General features: G+C 47.9%; 1 protein-coding gene across 1 annotated transcript in view; it reads right to left on the bottom strand.

Annotated features, from left to right (window-relative positions):
• Positions 1-3359: 3359 nt before the first annotated feature.
• Positions 3360-17459, bottom strand: part of LOC110494825 (semaphorin-3D) — a 150483-nt gene continuing 136383 nt past the window's right edge. The window contains exons 13-18 of the mRNA XM_090206490.1: positions 15012-15079; positions 12128-12169; positions 10534-10691; positions 5663-5727; positions 3957-4090; positions 3360-3858 (exon numbers count right to left, since the gene is read on the bottom strand). Coding sequence (XP_090062616.1) covers positions 3418-3858; positions 3957-4090; positions 5663-5727; positions 10534-10691; positions 12128-12169; positions 15012-15079 — 908 coding nt within the window. The 3' untranslated portion in view covers positions 3360-3417. The remainder of the gene's footprint in view (positions 3859-3956; positions 4091-5662; positions 5728-10533; positions 10692-12127; positions 12170-15011; positions 15080-17459) is intronic.

Raw genomic sequence — 17459 nt, 5'->3', positions numbered from 1 at the left:
CTTTTAGTTTCTACCTTTTTTTTCTCATTACTGTAATTTCGTAAATTACTACAGACTATTGAAGCAAACTGCTAATTTTCATTTACCTTAAATAATTGTTATGTTCTAAAAAGTTTAATAAATCATGTGAAAGAATGTCACTCTTTTCTTTGAAGAAAATATTACTTTGTATGAGGTCACTGAAATTGTTCAAACTGTAAAGATGAAAAGTTTGTATTTTCTGTATTGGTGTTTGATGCTAGTGTTTTTACTCTCAGTGTGTTCTGAGTGACAGTGTGTGTTATCTCAGTGAGGGTTGTGCATAGTGTTTGGCTGCACTGAGCGTGTTTTGAGCCATGTGTTAAGAGTTGTGTTGCTTGGAATGAGTTTTGCATGTGATGTGAACTGTTTAGCTCAGGTGACTGTTGGTAGTGCAGACTGTAGTTAGAGTTTTGCACATGTGACTCCAGTTGTGCCCACTGTCGTTTAGCAATCGAAAAAAACTGTAACTTGTCTCCTCCCCTTAATTGACACTGACTGAAGTGAATTTAACAAGTGACATCAATAAGGGATCAAAGATTTCACCAGGATTCATCTGAGTCTTTTTTTTTGGTGGGGGGGGTCAAAATTCCTCAAGCTCAGTCAATTGTTTTGGAGTCATTGATGGACTGTGTGTGTGTGTGTGTGTGTGCGTGTGTGTGTGTGTGTGTGCGTGTGTGTGTGTGTGTGTGTGTGTTCATTCTCTCCAGATGCTGAGAACCTTTGAGTTTCCCAGTCAAAAATAAGCACACTATCCAAAGCTCTGTCTGAGGTCTGTCTGACAGACTGACTATTCAACCAGCGGCCTAATTGATCCAGGATACCATGCCATCTAGAAATGTTATCCTGAGGGCTCTATTCAATGTGCACTGCGGAAGTTCAGCTTTAGCGTAATTGAAATGTAAAGGCATGGAGAATGCATTCACAGTAAACGGTACATATGTCGACTCAATCTGAAATGACCTATACAATTCAATCTAGGAATCAGTATCGCTTCAGCTTCAAAGCCAAACATCTTTTTGGAATTAGATCAATGTTTGTATGTTTCCTTCAGGTCTGTATATAATTTTTTTAAACTATCACTAAATGGGTTCAGAGAGACAAACCATCACATTTTGGTTGCCTCACTCTCAGAGAAAAAAAAGTGGCACTGCAAGGTTTTACACAGCCAAATGTGACAAATAATTACTTTATTTTTTATTTTTAATAAAGAGCTATACAAATGATACATCCAACATAAAACAAATATACATGTGTAAATATATATATATATTATATATATATATATATATATATATATATATATATATATATATATATAACAGGATTTAATACAATGATATGAGATCTGGGTTCTGGTCACAATTTGTACACTATATAGAGAACAGAGTGTCATTTGGGATGAGGCCTAACTCTAACCAAACACTATAGAATGAGGCTAAATTCACGTGTTGAATAAATATACGTGAAATATACAGGATAGGAACATTCCAGCTAAACACTGGATATAGATATGTAAACACTAGATATAGATATGTAAACACTAGATATAGATATGTAAACACTAGATATGCTCTTTGCAACTAAGCCAATTGTTATACACATTGAAAATCTACGAGGACAGTAATACTGTAAGTATTACAGTATTGTAGTAATACTGTAAGTAGTAATACTTTACACAAAGGTACCCCATAGGCATTTATTTCTGATGGAATAAAAAAAACACATGGAAAAATTGATGGAATATAGTGTTTTGTAAATAAACTCTTTTGGAATTTATATGTTAAATATACAGGATAGGAACATTCCATTCCAGCTAAACACTGTATATATATTGTGTTTTGCAACAAAAAAACAATTGTTATATACATCTGAAATAAACTATTTTTTGAATGTATCTAAAATAAACTCTTCAAATGTAAAGGAGGCTTCTCAATGTTGTTGTCCACGGGACCAGGAAATGAAATGTTTCTCCTCTACTCTGCCAGGAAGGAAGGAAGGAAGGAAGGAGATGGAGGGAACATCCTTGGTTGCGCAACAGAGTGGCCCAACTCATTTCCCCTCACAGCTCTGAAGTTCCAGAACACCTGTGGTTGTGATGATGGAGCAAATACACCCCCCCCCCCCCCTCCCCCCACCCCGCCCCCCTCAACACATGTGGCAGAGAACGGTCTGTCCTGTCTTTATTTGGTAACAAACTCACCAGTCCAGAGCGCAATAACAAACGTTTCAGGTCGAAATCCTGTCTACACAGAATACAAGGGGATGATTGAGGAGTAATGTAAATCTAAAATATCATATCATACACATTATTCTGTGGGACAAAGGTTAACTGATAATAACAATATTAAGCTAAGACACAGAGTGTACAAAACATTAGGAACACCTGCTCTTTGCATTAAATAGACTGACCAGGTGAATCCAGGTGGAAGTTATGATCTCTTATTGATGTCATCTGTTAAATCCAAACGGTGGCTATTTGAAGAATTTCAAATATGAAATATATTTTGATTTAACACATTTTTGTTTTGGGTTAATACATGTATGTGTATGTGTTTGTGTTATTTCATAGTTTTGATGTCTTCACTATTATTGTACAATGTAGAAAATAGTAAAAATAAAGAAAAACCCTTGAATGAGTCGGTGTTCTAAACCGTTTGATCAGTTCTGTATGTGTGCAATTCAGAGGGTGAAGGGGGAAGACAAAAGATTTAAGTGCCTTTGAACGGGGTGTGGTAGTAGGTGCCGGGCGCACAGGTTTGAGTACGTCAAGAACTGCATCGCTGCTGGGTTTTTTTCCACGCTCAACAGTTTCCCACGTGTTTCAAAAATGGTCCACCTCACACACTGTGGGAAGCATTAGAGTCAACACGGGCCAGCATCCCTGTGGAATGCTTTCGACACCTTGTAGAGTCCATGTCCCCGACAAATTGAGTCTGTTCCGAGGGAAAAGAGGGTGGGGGGGGGGGGGGGGGGGGTACAACTCAATATTAGGAAGGTGTTCTTAATGTTTTGTCTATTCAAATAAAGGCTGTATTACTGTGTGTTCATTCATCCTCTTTATCTCCAAGGCTACTTTCTCCACCCTTGTACATGAAGTGTGCACTTGCACACTACCTGTCACGGATTTCAAGGCATAGGCTCGGTGTAAGCATTGGCTGGATGGAGTTTTTATACCATTGTTATATCCATGCTTGAAAGCGCACATATCAGGAGAAACCGCGGAGAACTGTGACACAGCCCACATCTCTGTCCATCCCCATCCCCATCCCCATCCCCAACCCCATCCCCACCCCCAGCCCCAGCCCCAGCCCCAGCCCCATCCCCACCCCCATCCCCACCCCCATCCCCATCCCCAGCCCCAGCCCCAGCCCCAGCCCCATCCCCATCCCCAGCTGGTCATTGTAGTGGGGTGGAGTCGTGCCGTCGCACCCTGGCCTTGCCGTTGTCCACCTGGGTCTGTTTCCATTTCAACTGGCGTAGCTTCTTCTTCTCTCTGTACCACAGCTGCTCACAGTACTCGGTTGCGCTCATGCTAGCCATGCCCACCATGTGCAGGTCCTTATAGTTCCTGAGGAGCTTGGTGTGTCTCTGGGTGTGGCTCCCAGGACCTCCAGGGCTCCCCCTCAGCCCTGCCCCTCCGGCCCCAGGATCAGATGCCCTGGCCTGGGATGCTGTCATGCTCTGCTGGGGTATAACCTGGAGGTCGTAGCGGGCCTGAACCTGGGAGAAGGAGTGCTCCAGGGTGGTACAGCTGTAGAGGCCAGCGTCCCCTGGCTCCAGCCGCTGCACCAGGAGACCCTGCTTCATGTGGACTATACGATCCTCGCTCTGGAGCAGCTGAACGAGGACAGCAGAGCAAGACAAGAAAAAGTTCATTATTAGATGAATATTAGTCAATGGTTCAATTATGAATGAGAAGATCAATGTTCCCTCACCTCTCTGCTAGTGCGAGTGTGTGACGGCTGAACTGTCCACTTGACTGTAGCCTGTTGGGATCTGGGCATACACTCTAGGAAGGTTGAGCTGCTCTGCACCCCATAGATCACTTTCAGCTCCACTGACTCAGAACCTGGAAGGCAGGAAACAGGAGCTGTTAAAAGTTATTTCACTACTTCAGAGTTCTGGGGGGGGGGGCACGATCTGATTCAGAGTTCTGGGGGGGGCACGATCTGATTCAGAGTTCTGGGGGGGGCACGATCTGATTCAGAGTTCTGGGGGGGGGGGGGGCACGATCTGATTCAGAGATCTGGGGGGGAGGGACACGATCTGATTCAGAGTTCTGCGGGGGACACGATCTGATTCAGAGTTCTGGGGGAGGGGGGAGGGGGCACGATCTGGTTCAGAGTTCTGGGGGGGAGGGACACGATCTGGTTCAGAGTTCTGGGGGGGGAGGGACCCGATCTGATTCAGAGTTCTGGGGGGAGGGGACACGATCTGGTACAGAGTTCTGGGGGGGAGGGACACGATCTGGTTCAGAGTTCTGGGGGTACACACGATCTGGTTCAGAGTTCTGGGGGTACACACGATCTGGTTCAGAGTTCTCTTTTGTGATCCTCCTTCAAAGGATTAGGTTACGATTTGAGGAGGGTAAATTGACCCTAGATCTGTGCCTCAGAGGGCAACTTGTACCTAGCTAGAGCTGTACAGTAGGTCCACTAGAGGGCGAACTAACGGTTCGTCATCAGCTAAACTGTCGGACACGATCATAGCATTGGGTCATACCGAAGCCGTCTCTGCTGCAAAGAGTCGACTAATTCATTAACCTATGAGCAGTCACATCTAATCTCCAGACATTTACAGCTGGTCTGGTACCGTACCACGTTACATCAGCACACATCGTGGTAATACCGAACTGGAGGAAAGCTGACTGACTGGTGGCTACAACGGACTGTAAACTAATATATTATGATATAAGACGGAGAAAGAAGTGAACTTACAGTACATCAGACATGGTCCTAGGAGCCTAGTGAACTAAGGCAGGCTGGCCCTGTAGCAAACTAATACATTAAAAGCCACAATAATATGAGTTAAGTTACCTACTGAGTTGAGACTGGCTGGCGCTAGCTGCAGTAATATGAATTAAGTTACCTACTGAGTTGAGACTGGCTGGCGCTAGCTGCAGTAATATGAGTTAAGTTACCTACTGAGTTGAGACTGGCTGGCGCTAGCTGCAGTAATATGAGTTAAGTTACCTACTGAGTTGAGACTGGCTGGCGCTAGCTGCAGTAATATGAGTTAAGTTACCTACTGAGTTGAGACTGGCTGGCGCTAGCTGCAGTAATATGAGTTAAGTTACCTACTGAGTTGAGACTGGCTGGCGCTAGCTGCAGTAATATGAGTTAAGTTACCTACTGAGTTGAGACTGGCTGGCGCTAGCTGCAGTAATATGAATTAAGTTACCTACTGAATTGAGACTGGCTGGCGCTAGCTGCAGTAATATGAGTTAAGTTACCTACTGAGTTGAGACTAGCTGGCGCTAGCTGCAGTAATATGAATTAAGTTACCTACTGAATTGAGACTGGCTGGCGCTAGCTGCAGTAATATGAGTTAAGTTACCCACTGAGTTGAGACTGGCTGGCGCTAGCTGCAATAAGAGGCATACAGAATCATAGACAGACGCACACACAAACACACTAATTACCATCTTCTGCATTGTGACACTGGCTCATTGAATCCCCATGTTTCACATCCTGGCGCCGAGCTCGCCTGAGGAGATAAAATAGCAGACAGCCTGGATGTCATAACCATGTCATAACCTGGATGTCATAACCTGGATGTCATAACCTGGATGACATAACCTGGGTGTCAAAACCTGGGTGTCATAACCTGGATGTCATAACCTGGGTGTCAAAACCTGGGTGTCATAACCTGGATGTCATAACCATGTCATAACCTGGATGTCATAACCTGGATGTCATAACCATGTCATAACCTGGGTGTCATAACCTGGGTGTCATAACCTGGATGTCATAACCTGGGTGTCAAAACCTGGGTGTCATAACCTGGATGTCATAACCATGTCATAACCTGGATGTCATAACCTGGATGTCATAACCTGGATGGCATAACCTGGGTGTCATAACCTGGATGTCATAACCATGTCATAACCTGGATGTCATAACCTGGATGTCATAACCTGGATGTCATAACCTGGATGGCATAACCTGGGTGTCATAACCATGTCATAACCTGGATGGCATAACCTGGATGTCATAACCATGTCATAACCATGTCATAACCATGTCATAACCTGGATGTCATAACCTGGATGGCATAACCTGGATGTCATAACCATGTCATAACCATGTCATAACCATGTCATAACCATGTCATAACCTGGGTGTCATAACCTGGATGTCATAACCATGTCATAACCATGTCATAACCTGGATGTCATAACCTGGATGTCATAACCTGGATGTCATAACCATGTCATAACCATGTCATAACCATGTCATAACCATGTCATAAACATGTCATAACCATGTCATAACCATGTCATAACCATGTCATAACCTGGATGTCATAACCATGTCATAACCATGACATAACCTGGATGTCATAACCACGTCATAACCATGACATAACTCTGGTAGCTTTGAACCGTGGCAGAATGTTTGTTTGTTTATTTGGTTGTTGGATACCCGTTAGCTGGGGGGGGGGGGGGGTTGGGGGGCACGCAATGCAAATAGTCCTGTCCAGGAGTCTTATGGCTTGGGGGTAAATACTGTTGAAAAGCCTTTTTGTCCTAGACTTGGCACTCCGGTACCGCCATGCGGTAGTAGAGAGAACAGCCTGTGGCTGGGGTCTTTGTCAATTTTTAGGGCCTTCCTCTGACACCGCCTGGTGACGAGGTCCTGGATGGCAGGAATCTTAGCCCCAGTGATGTACTGGGCCGTACGCTCTACCCTCTGTAGTGCCTTGCCGAGCAGTTGCCTTGCAGCTGTTCCTTTTGAGGATCTCAGGACCCATGCCAAATCTTTTTAGTTTCCTGAGGCTTTGTCGTGCCCTCTTCATGACTGTCTTGGTGTGTTTGGACCATTCTAGTTTGTTGGTGATGTGGACACCGAGGAACATGAAGCTCTCAACCTGCTCCACTACAGCCCCGTCGGTGAGAATGGGGGCGTACTCGGTCCCCCTTTTGCTATAGTCCACAATAATCTCCTTACTCTTTGGTTACGTTGAGGGAGAGGTTGTTATTCTGGTACCACCCGGCCAGGTCTCTGACTTCCTCCCTATAGGCTGTCTCGTCGTTGTCGGTGATCAGGCCTACCACTGTTGTGTCGTCTGCAAACTTAATGATGGTGTTGTAGTCATGCCTGGCCACGCAGTCGTGGGTGATCAGGAAGTACAGGAGGGGACTGAGCACGCACCCCTGGGGAGCTCCCGCGTTGAGGAACAGTGTTGCTACCTACCCTCACCACCTGGGGGCGGCCCGTCAGGAAGTCCAGGATCCAGTTGCAGAGGGAGGTGTTCAGTCCCAGGATCCTTAGCTTAGTGATGAACTTTGAGGGTACTATGGTGTTGAACACTGAGCTGTAATCAATGAATAGCTTTCTCACATAAGTGTTCCTTTTGTCCAGGTGGGAAAGGGCAGTGTGGAGTGCAATAGAGATTGTATCATCTGTGGATCTGTTTGGGTGGTGTGAAAATTGGAGTGGGTCTAGGGTTTCTGGGAAAATGGTGCTGATGTGAGCCATTACCAACCTTTCAAAGCACTTCATGGCTACAGACGTGAGTGCTACGAGTCTGTAGTCATTTAGGCAAGTTGCTTTTGTGTTCTTAGGCACAGGGACTATGGTGGTCTGCTTGAAACATTTTGGTTTTACAGACTTAATCAGGGACATGTTGAAAATGTCAGTGAAGACGCCTGCCAGTTGGTCAGCACGGAGCACACATCCTGGTAATCCGTCTGGCCCCACAGCCTTGTGCATGTTGACCTGTTTAAAGGTCTTACTCATGTCAGCTACGGAGAGCGTGATCACACAGTCGTCCGGAACAGCTGATGCTCTCATGCATGCCTCAGCATTGCTTGCCTCAAAGCGAGCATAGAAGTGATTTAGCTCGTCTGGTAGGCTCGTGTCACTGGGCAGCTCGCGGCTGTGCTTCCCTTTGTAGTCTGTAATAGTTTGCAAGCCCTGCCACATAAGACAAGCGTCGGAGCCGGTGTAGTATGATTCAATCTTAGCCCTGTATTGACGCTTTGCCTGTTTGATGGTTCGTCGCAGGGCATAGCAGGATTTCTTGTAAGCTTCCGGTGTGTCCCGCACATTGAAAACGGCAGTTCTACCCTTTAGCTCAGTGCAAATGTTGCCTGTAATCCATGGCTTCTGGTTGAGGTATGTACGTACAGTCACTGTGGGGACAACGTCCTCGATGCACTTATTGATAAGTGAGTGTGCTGTTCTATCTTGATGGTGCAGCGTGTATCCCGCTAGCTGAATATCCATGTTGTCGTTCAGCCATGATTCCGTGAAACATAGGATATTACAGTTTTTGATGTCCCATTGGTGGGATATTTTCGTGACCGTACCTCGTCTAGTTGATTGTCCAATGATTGCACGTTGGCGAATAGCATTGGCGGTAACGGCAGCTTTCCCAACTCGCCTTTTCCAGGTCCTGGCATCCAGCTCTTTGTCATCTGTAACTGTGTCGCTTCCTCTTGCAAATAACGTGGATGTCGGCCCTGCCGGGTGTTTGGAGAATGTCTTGTGCGTCTTGTTTGTTGAATAATTTTTTTTGTCTAATCCGAGGTGAGTGATCACTGTCCTGATATCCAGAAGCTCTTTGTCTAATCCGAGGTGAGTGATCGCTGTCCTGATATCCAGAAGCTCTTTGTCTAATCCGAGGTGAGTGATCGCTGTCCTGATATCCAGAAGTTCTTTGTCTAATCCGAGTGATCGCTGTCCTGATTTCCAGAAGCTCTTTGTCTAATCCGAGGTGAGTGATCGCTGTCCTGATATCCAGAAGCTCTTTGTCTAATCCGAGGTGAGTGATCGCTGTCCTGATATCCAGAAGCTCTTTGTCTAATCCGAGGTGAGTGATCTCTGTCCTGATTATCCAGAAACTCTTTGTCTAATCCGAGGTGAGTGATCGCTGTCCTGATTTCCAGAAGCTCTTTGTCTAATCCGAGGTGAGTGATCTCTGTCCTGATATCCAGAAGCTCTTTGTCTAATCCGAGGTGAGTGATCGCTGTCCTGATATCCAGAAGCTCTTTGTCTAATCCGAGGTGAGTGATCGCTGTCCTGATATCCAGAAGCTCTTTGTCTAATCCGAGGTGAGTGATCGCTGTCCTGACATCCAGAAGCTCTTTGTCTAATCTGAGGTGAGTGATCTCTGTCCTGATATCCAGAAGCTCTTTGTCTAATCCGAGGTGAGTGATATCTTTCCTGATATCCAGAAGCTCTTTGTCTAATCCGAGGTGAGTGATCTCTGTCCTGATATCCAGAAGCTCTTTGTCTAATCTGAGGTGAGTGATCTCTGTCCTGATATCCAGAAGCTCTTTGTCTAATCCGAGGTGATTGATCGCTGTCCTGATATCCAGAAGATCTTTGTCTAATCCGAGGTGAGTGATCGCTGTCCTGATATCCAGAAGATCTTTGTCTAATCCGAGGTGAGTGATCGCTGTCCTGATATCCAGAAGCTCTTTGTCTAATCCGAGGTGAGTGATCGCTGTCCTGATATCCAGAAGCTCTTTGTCTAATCTGAGGTGAGTGATCGCTGTCCTGATATCAAGAAGCTCTTTGTCTAATCTGAGGTGAGTGATCGCTGTCCTGATATCCAGAAGCTCTTTGTCTAATCTGAGGTGAGTGATCGCTGTCCTGATATCAAGAAGCTCTTTGTCTAATCTGAGGTGAGTGATCGCTGTCCTGATATCAAGAAGCTCTTTGTCTAATCTGAGGTGAGTGATCGCTGTCCTGATATCCAGAAGCTCTTTGTCTAATCCGAGGTGAGTGATCGCTGTCCTGATATCCAGAAGCTCTTTGTCTAATCTGAGGTGAGTGATCGCTGTCCTGATATCCAGAAGCTCTTTGTCTAATCCGAGGTGAGTGATCGCTGTCCTGATATCCAGAAGCTCTTTGTCTAATCTGAGGTGAGTGATCGCTGTCCTGATATCCAGAAGCTCTTTGTCTAATCCGAGGTGAGTGATCGCTGTCCTGATATCCAGAAGCTCTTTGTCTAATCTGAGGTGAGTGATCGCTGTCCTGATATCAAGAAGCTATTTTTTGCCGTAAAATACAGTTGCAGAAACATTATGTACAAAATAAGTTACAAATATCACGGAAAAAAACACATGATAGCACAACTGGTTGGCGCCCGTAAAACTGCAGCCATTTCTTCCGGCACCATTTTGTATGAATGTAAAATGTTTTTAAAAAAATGGCAATAAATATATTGTACAAAACATTTAATGCTTGATGTTATTGGTTACTACTATTGATACCCCAAAAATTATTTGATGTGGAGATCAGAATTGCTGTTCTGGGCGCTTATCCTAAGTAGAGTAGTTACCTCTTGTTGCTGGGAAAGTATCGGTTGCATGTGTTCCCGTCCCAGACACAGTAAGGGTCTCTGGCCAGACAGCAGTCAGCACAGTCTTTACCGTACAGCTCACACCTCTGCAGGGGTAACTGGGCCACTCCCTCATCACTGCTTACGTACACCTGTTGCTGTAGACACACATACAAAGCAGGGAAGATGATTTCATTTACATTTAAAGTAACTTTTAATTCATGTAATTTAATTATATTGAATGTAATTAATGACCAAGGAATTGAATTGTCATAGTAGCTTCTACAACTGTCAATGTGTCACGTATAATCCCTCTCCGGGGTTCGAGGTCGTCAGGCTGCTCATTATTACGCACACCCGTCACCATCATTACGCGTATCAGACTCACCTGGACTCTATCATCTGCCTCATTTCCTTCCCTATATATGACACTCCCTTTGGTTCTTTCCCTAGGCGTCATTGACTCTGTTCCCAGTGTCCGCTACCCATGTTCCTTGTTTTGTTCTACGTTTATTAAATTAATTAAATACACTCCCTGAACTTACTTCCCCTATTCTCAGCGGACACGTTGCACTTTGTAAAGTTAGTCTCTCATTCATTTTAGGTGCTTGAGATTACTCTAAAGCGTTGGTATGCAGGAAAATATTTACACATAGAATCTGGATGGTGGGATTTTCAAGACCTATACCCAACGTGGCTACACCTGCAATCCCAAACGTCTCTGTGAGTAGGCTACTGCTGGAGAAACTATGTGTAAATCAAATCAAATCAAATGTATTTATTTAGCCCTTCGTACATCAGCTGATATCTCAAAGTGATGTACAGAAACCCAGCCTAAAACCCCCAAACAGCAAGCAATGCAGGTGTAGAACCACGGCGGCTCGGAAAAACTCCCTAGGAAGGCCAGAAACTAGGAAGAAGGCTACTGCTGGAGAAACTATGTGTAAACAGTGCTGATGCTCTATAGCAGGGATCATCAACTAGATTCAGCAGTGGAACTATTTTTGCGGAAGGTCGGAGGGGGGGAGCGGAACATAATTTAACGGAACATAATTTAAAATAATTTGCAGATTGCAAATTGACCGCAAGAAGCCCAAAAATATATAATATATGACTAAAACATAATAATTTCAAACCTGGCTTACATTTGTGAATGATCTCATCTTTCTATTATGTGTGGGAATACTTGGAAACAGATTTACAAAATAAAAATCACGTGGAGCTGATTGTCTGGTGTTTTTACAGTCTTTTATGCCCAACAATGAACTAAACACTTTATTTGTAATTGCTCAGAAATCTTGGAGTGCCAAATCAAACTACCCAGTTGGGGAACCCTGATCTATTTGAATCATTACTGGAATGGTATTTTACTGCCACGTTAAACTGTTAACTGAGGATGACCACGCACACACACACACGCACGCATGCACGCACGCACGCACGCACGCACACACACACACACACACACACACGTAGGCAAATACACACACACACACACACACACACACACACACACGTAGGCACGCACACACACATGTAGACACACACACACACACACACACACACACACACACACACAGCACTGCAGACTTACCCGTTTGGTAGACAGCTCCATGCTAAGGATAGGGGCGTGATTCTGTAGGATCAGAACACAGGATCAGATGGGTTATTAGTATTACAAAGGATGCAGGGGAGCGGTGTGCGTGTGTGCGTGTGTGTGTTTGTGTGTATGAGATAATGAAGAATAAAGCTCCTCTAGAGGATTCACATAATTTACACCACTACCACCATTATCACCACTTTCACCACTACCACCATTATCACCACTACCACCATTATCACCACTTTCACCACTACCACCATTATCACCACTACCACCATTATCACCACTACCACCATGACCACCACTACCACCATTATCACAACTACCACCACTATCATCACTACCACCATTATCACCACTACCACCATTACCAACATTACCACCACTACCAACATTATCACAACTACCAACATTAGCACCACTACCAACATTATTACCACTATCACCACTAACATTATTACCACTATCACCACTTTCATCATTACCACCACTATCACCACTACCAACATTATCACCACTACCAACATTATTGCCACTATCACCACTACCAACATTATCGCCACTACTACCATTATCACCACTACCACCACTACCACCATTATCACAATTGACACCATTATCACTTCTGCCACAATTAACACCATTATCACCTCTACCACCATTATCAACACTACCACCACTACCACCATTTACATCACTATCACCATTACCACCACCTTTACCGCCATAACCACCATTGTCATCACTACCAGCATTATCACCACCATCACAATTACCACCACCATTACCACCACTACCACCAATTATCAGCACTACCACCATTATTACCACTATCACCACAATCACCACCATCACAATTACCGCCAGTATCACCGTTACCACCATTATCACAATTAACACCATTATCACCAGTATCTGTCTCAGTGATTCATTTAAACTTCATTTAAACTTGGTAACATTGTGAGTCAATGGTCCCAGACAGTCCAAGTGACGCGATGATTACCTCGCTATCATTTGTCTCGTGACATTCCACACTAACTGTCCTAGCTAACTTTCTACCAGGCCGAGGCCACTCAGATACGCACACACGTATGCACACACACACACACACACACACACACACACACACACACACACACACGGGCACACACACACACACACACACACACTGACCTCTTTACTACGTTTGCGTCTGTGAGCTATATGGTAAACCTGTACCCAAGGCCTACCAGGGGCATATCAAGGAGCATATGAAAGTCAACCCCACCCCCCAGACATTGAATTTAAGCTCCTTTGGGGTGGAGAAATGAAGGTGTGGTGGAGGTGTGTCTACAGATACACCATATCCTCTCTCTTCTCCTCCGCTCTCTTCTCCTACCTCTTCTCTCTCTTCTCCTCCCCTCTCCGCTCTCTTCTCTCCCCTCTTCTCTCCTCCTTTCCCCTCTCTCTTCTCCTCTCCTCTCTCTTCTCCTCCCTCTTCTACTCCACTCTCTCTTCTCCTCCTTTTCTTCTCTCTTCTCCTCCCCTCTCCTCTCTCTTCTCCTCCCTCTTCTCCTCCCCTCTCTCTTCTCCTCCCCTCTCTCTTCTCCTCCTTTTCCCTCTCTCTTCTCCTCCCCTCTCCTCCCTCTTCTCCTCCCCTCTCCTCCCTCTTCTCTTTCTCCTCTCCTCTCTCTTCTCCTCCCGCTTCTCTTCTCCTCTCCTCTCCTCCCTCTTCTCCTCCCGCTTCTCTTCTCCTCCCCTCTCTCTTCTCCTCCTTTTCCCTCTCTCTTCTCCTCCCCTCTCCTCTCACTTCTCCTCCCTCTTCTCCTCCCCCTCTCCTCTCTCTCTCCTCCTTTTCCCTCTCTTCTCCTCCCCTCTCCTCTCTCTTCTCCTCCCCTCTCCTCTCTCTTCTCCTCTTCCCTCTCTCTTCCGTCTGTCTGTCTATGTGGGAAGCATCTGTATCTGTTTTTCCTTTTAGGGGGTTAGTTGGTTAATTACATTGTAGTTAATTAGTTGGTTAGTTCGTTAGGTAAAGTATGTGATTGCCCCAATGGAAACAACAGCCAGTGCTGTTGTCAGAAACACCTAGCTCACATTACATGGCAGACAGGCGTGTCAACAGATGGTACGGCAGACAGGCGGGTCAACAGATGGTACGGCAGACAGGAGGGTCAACAGATGGTACGGCAGACAGGCGGGTATACAGATGGTATGGCAGACAGGCGGGTCAACAGATGGTATGGCAGACAGGCGGGTCAACAGATGGTATGGCAGACAGACAGGTCAACAGATGGTATGGCAGACAGGCGGGTCAACAGATGGTATGGCAGACAGGCGGGTCAACAGATGGTATGGCAGACAGGCGGGTCAACAGATGGTATGGCAGACAGGCGGGTCAACAGATGGTATGGCAGACAGACAGGTCAACAGATGGTATGGCAGACAGGTGGGTCAACAGATGGTATGGCAGACAGACAGTTTAACAGATGGTATGGCAGACAGGCGGGTATACAGACGGTAAGGCAGACAGGCGGGTATACAGATGGTATGGCAGACAGGTGGGTATACAGATGGTATGGCAGACAGGTGGGTATACAGATGGTATGGCAGACAGGTGGGTATACAGATGGTATGGCAGACAGGCGGGTATACAGACGGTAAGGCAGACAGACAGGTCAACAGATGGTATGGCAGACAGGAATTTCCAAGAGAGACCTGGTCCAATTTTCAGATCAGTGAAGTATATAGGCCGTTGGGTATAAACGTTTCTACACTGGGCCCCATTCAGATGAAGTTCCTATTGCTCCTGAAGCTCTTGCTCCTGAAACTCTTGACTCGGTAGTAGGACACTTTAAGAGAAGACGAAATGGTGAAGCTGAAGCAGGCCCCTTCTCACCTGAAACACAGTCAGCTGCTCCAGAATGATCTCCTCAGGTTCCCTGTTCTCTTTAGGAATAGACACCACTTGGATAGGGGGAGGGGGGGAATAGAGAGAGGGGAGGGGGGGAATGGAGAGAGGGTAGGGGGGAATGGAGAGAGGGGAGGGGGGAAAGAGAGAGGGGAGGGGGGAATAGAGAGAGGGGGGGAATGGAGAGAGGGGAGGGGGGAGGGGGAATGGAGAGAGGGGAGGGGGGGAAAGAGAGAGGGGAGGGGGAATAGAGAGAGGGGGGAATGGAGAGAGGGGAGGGGGGAATGGAGAGAGGGGAGGGGGGGAATGGAGAGAGGGGAGGGGGGGAATGGAGAGAAGGGAGGGGGGAATGGAGAGAGGGGAGGGGGAATAGAGAGAGGGGAGGGGGGAATAGAGAGAGGGGGGGAATGGAGAGAGGGGAGGGGGGAATGGAGAGAGGGGAGGGGGGAAAGAGAGACGGGAGGGGGGAATAGAGAGAGGGGGGGAATGGAGAGAGGGGAGGGGGTAATAGAGAGAGGGGAGGGGGGGAATGGAGAGAGGGGAGGGTGGGAATGGAGAGAGGGGAGGGGGGGAATGGAGAGAGGGGAGGGGGGGAATGGAGAGAGGGGAGGGGGGAATGGAGAGAGAGGAGGGGGTAATAGAGAGAGGGGAGGGGGGATCGAAGAGGGGAGGGGGGGATCGGAGAGGAGAGGGGGGGAATGGAGAGAGGGGAGGGGGGAGGGGGGAATGGAGAGAGGGGAGGGGGAAAGAGAAAGGGGAGGGGGGAATAGAGAGAGGGGGGAATGGAGAGAGGGGAGGGGGAATGGGAGAGAGAGGAGGGGAAATGGAGAGAGAGGAGGGGGGGAATGGAGAGAGGGGAGGGGGGGAATGGAGAGAGGGGAGGGGTAATAGAGAAGGGGAGGGGGGGAATGGAGAGAGGGGAGGGTGGGAATGGAGAGAGGGGAGGGGGGGAATGGAGAGAGAGGAGGGGGTAATAGAGAGAGGGGAGGGGGGATCGAAGAGGGGAGGGGGGGATCGGAGAGGGGAGGGGGGAATGGAGAGAGGGGAGGGGGAATGGAGAGAGGGGATGGGGGGGATGGAGGAGAGGGGGAGGGGGGGAATGGAGAGAGGGGGGGGTAATAGAGAGAGGGGAGGGGGTAATAGAGAGAGGGGAAGGGGTAATAGAGAGAGGGGAGGGGGGTAATAGAGAGAGGGGAGGGGGGAATGGAGAGAGGGGAGGGGGGAATGGAGAGAGGGGAGGGGGGAAAGAGAGAGGGAAGGGGGGAATAGAGAGAGGGGAGGGGGTAATAGAGAGAGGGGAGGGGGGGTAATAGAGAGAGGGAGGGGGGGATCGAAGAGGGGAGGGGGTAATAGAGAGAGGGGAGGGGGGATCGGAGAGGGGAGGGGGGAATAGAGAGAGGGGAGGGGGTAATGAGAGAGGGGAGGGGGTAATAGAGAGAGGGGAGGGGGGGATCGAAGAGGGGAGGGGGTAATAGAGAGAGGAGGGGGGGTCGGAGAGGGGAGGGGGGAATGGAGAGAGGGGAGGGGGGGAATGGAGAGAGGGGAGGGGGGGAATGGAGAGAGGGGAGGGGTAATAGAGAGAGGGGAGGGGGAATGGAGAGAGGGGAGGGGTTAATAGAGAGAGGGGAGGGGGTAATAGAGAGAGGGGAGGAGGTAATAGAGAGAGGGGAGGGGGTAATAGAGAGAGGGGAGGGGGTAATAGAGAGAGGGGAGGGGGGGATCGGAGAGAGGGGAGGGGGTAATAGAGAGAGGGGAGGGGGTAATAGAGAGAGGGGAGGGGGTAATAGAGAGAGGGGAGGGGGAATAGAGAGAGGGGAGGGGGTCATAGAGAGAGGGGGGAATGGAGAGAGGGGGGGGTAATAGAGAGAGGGGAGGGGTAATAGAGAGAGGGGAGGGGGTAATAGAGAGAGGGGAGGGGGCAATGGAGAGAGGGGAGGGGGTAATAGAGAGAGGGGAGGGGGTAATAGAGGGGAGGGGGGGATCGGAGAGAGGGGAGGGGGTAATAGAGAGAGGGGAGGGGGTAATAGAGAGAGGGGAGGGGGTAATAGAGAGAGGGGATGGGGTAATAGAGAGAGGGGAGGGGGTAATAGAGAGAGGGGAGGGGGTAATGGAGAGAGGGGAGGGGGGGATCGGAGAGGGGAGGGGGTAATAGAGAGAGGGGAGGGGGTAATAGAGAGAGGGGAGGGGGTAATAGAGAGAGGGGAAGGGGTAATAGAGAGAGGGGAGGGGGGAATGGAGAGAGGGGAGGGGGTAATAGAGAGAGGGGAAGGGGGGGATCGGAGAGAGGGGAGGGGGGAATGGAGAGAGGGGAGGGGGTAATAGAGAGAGGGGAGGGGGTAATAGAGAGAGGGGAGGGGGTAATAGAGAGAGGGGAGGGGGTCATAGAGAGAGGGGGGAATGGAGAGAGGGGAGGGGGTAATAGAGAGAGGGGAGGGG

This window comes from Oncorhynchus mykiss, chromosome 17, assembly GCF_057628025.1.
Source record: "Oncorhynchus mykiss isolate SJ-2025 chromosome 17, ASM5762802v1, whole genome shotgun sequence".
In the NCBI taxonomy this organism is placed as follows: Eukaryota; Metazoa; Chordata; class Actinopteri; order Salmoniformes; family Salmonidae; genus Oncorhynchus; species Oncorhynchus mykiss.
This window is presented reverse-complemented; position numbering and strand designations above follow the sequence as displayed.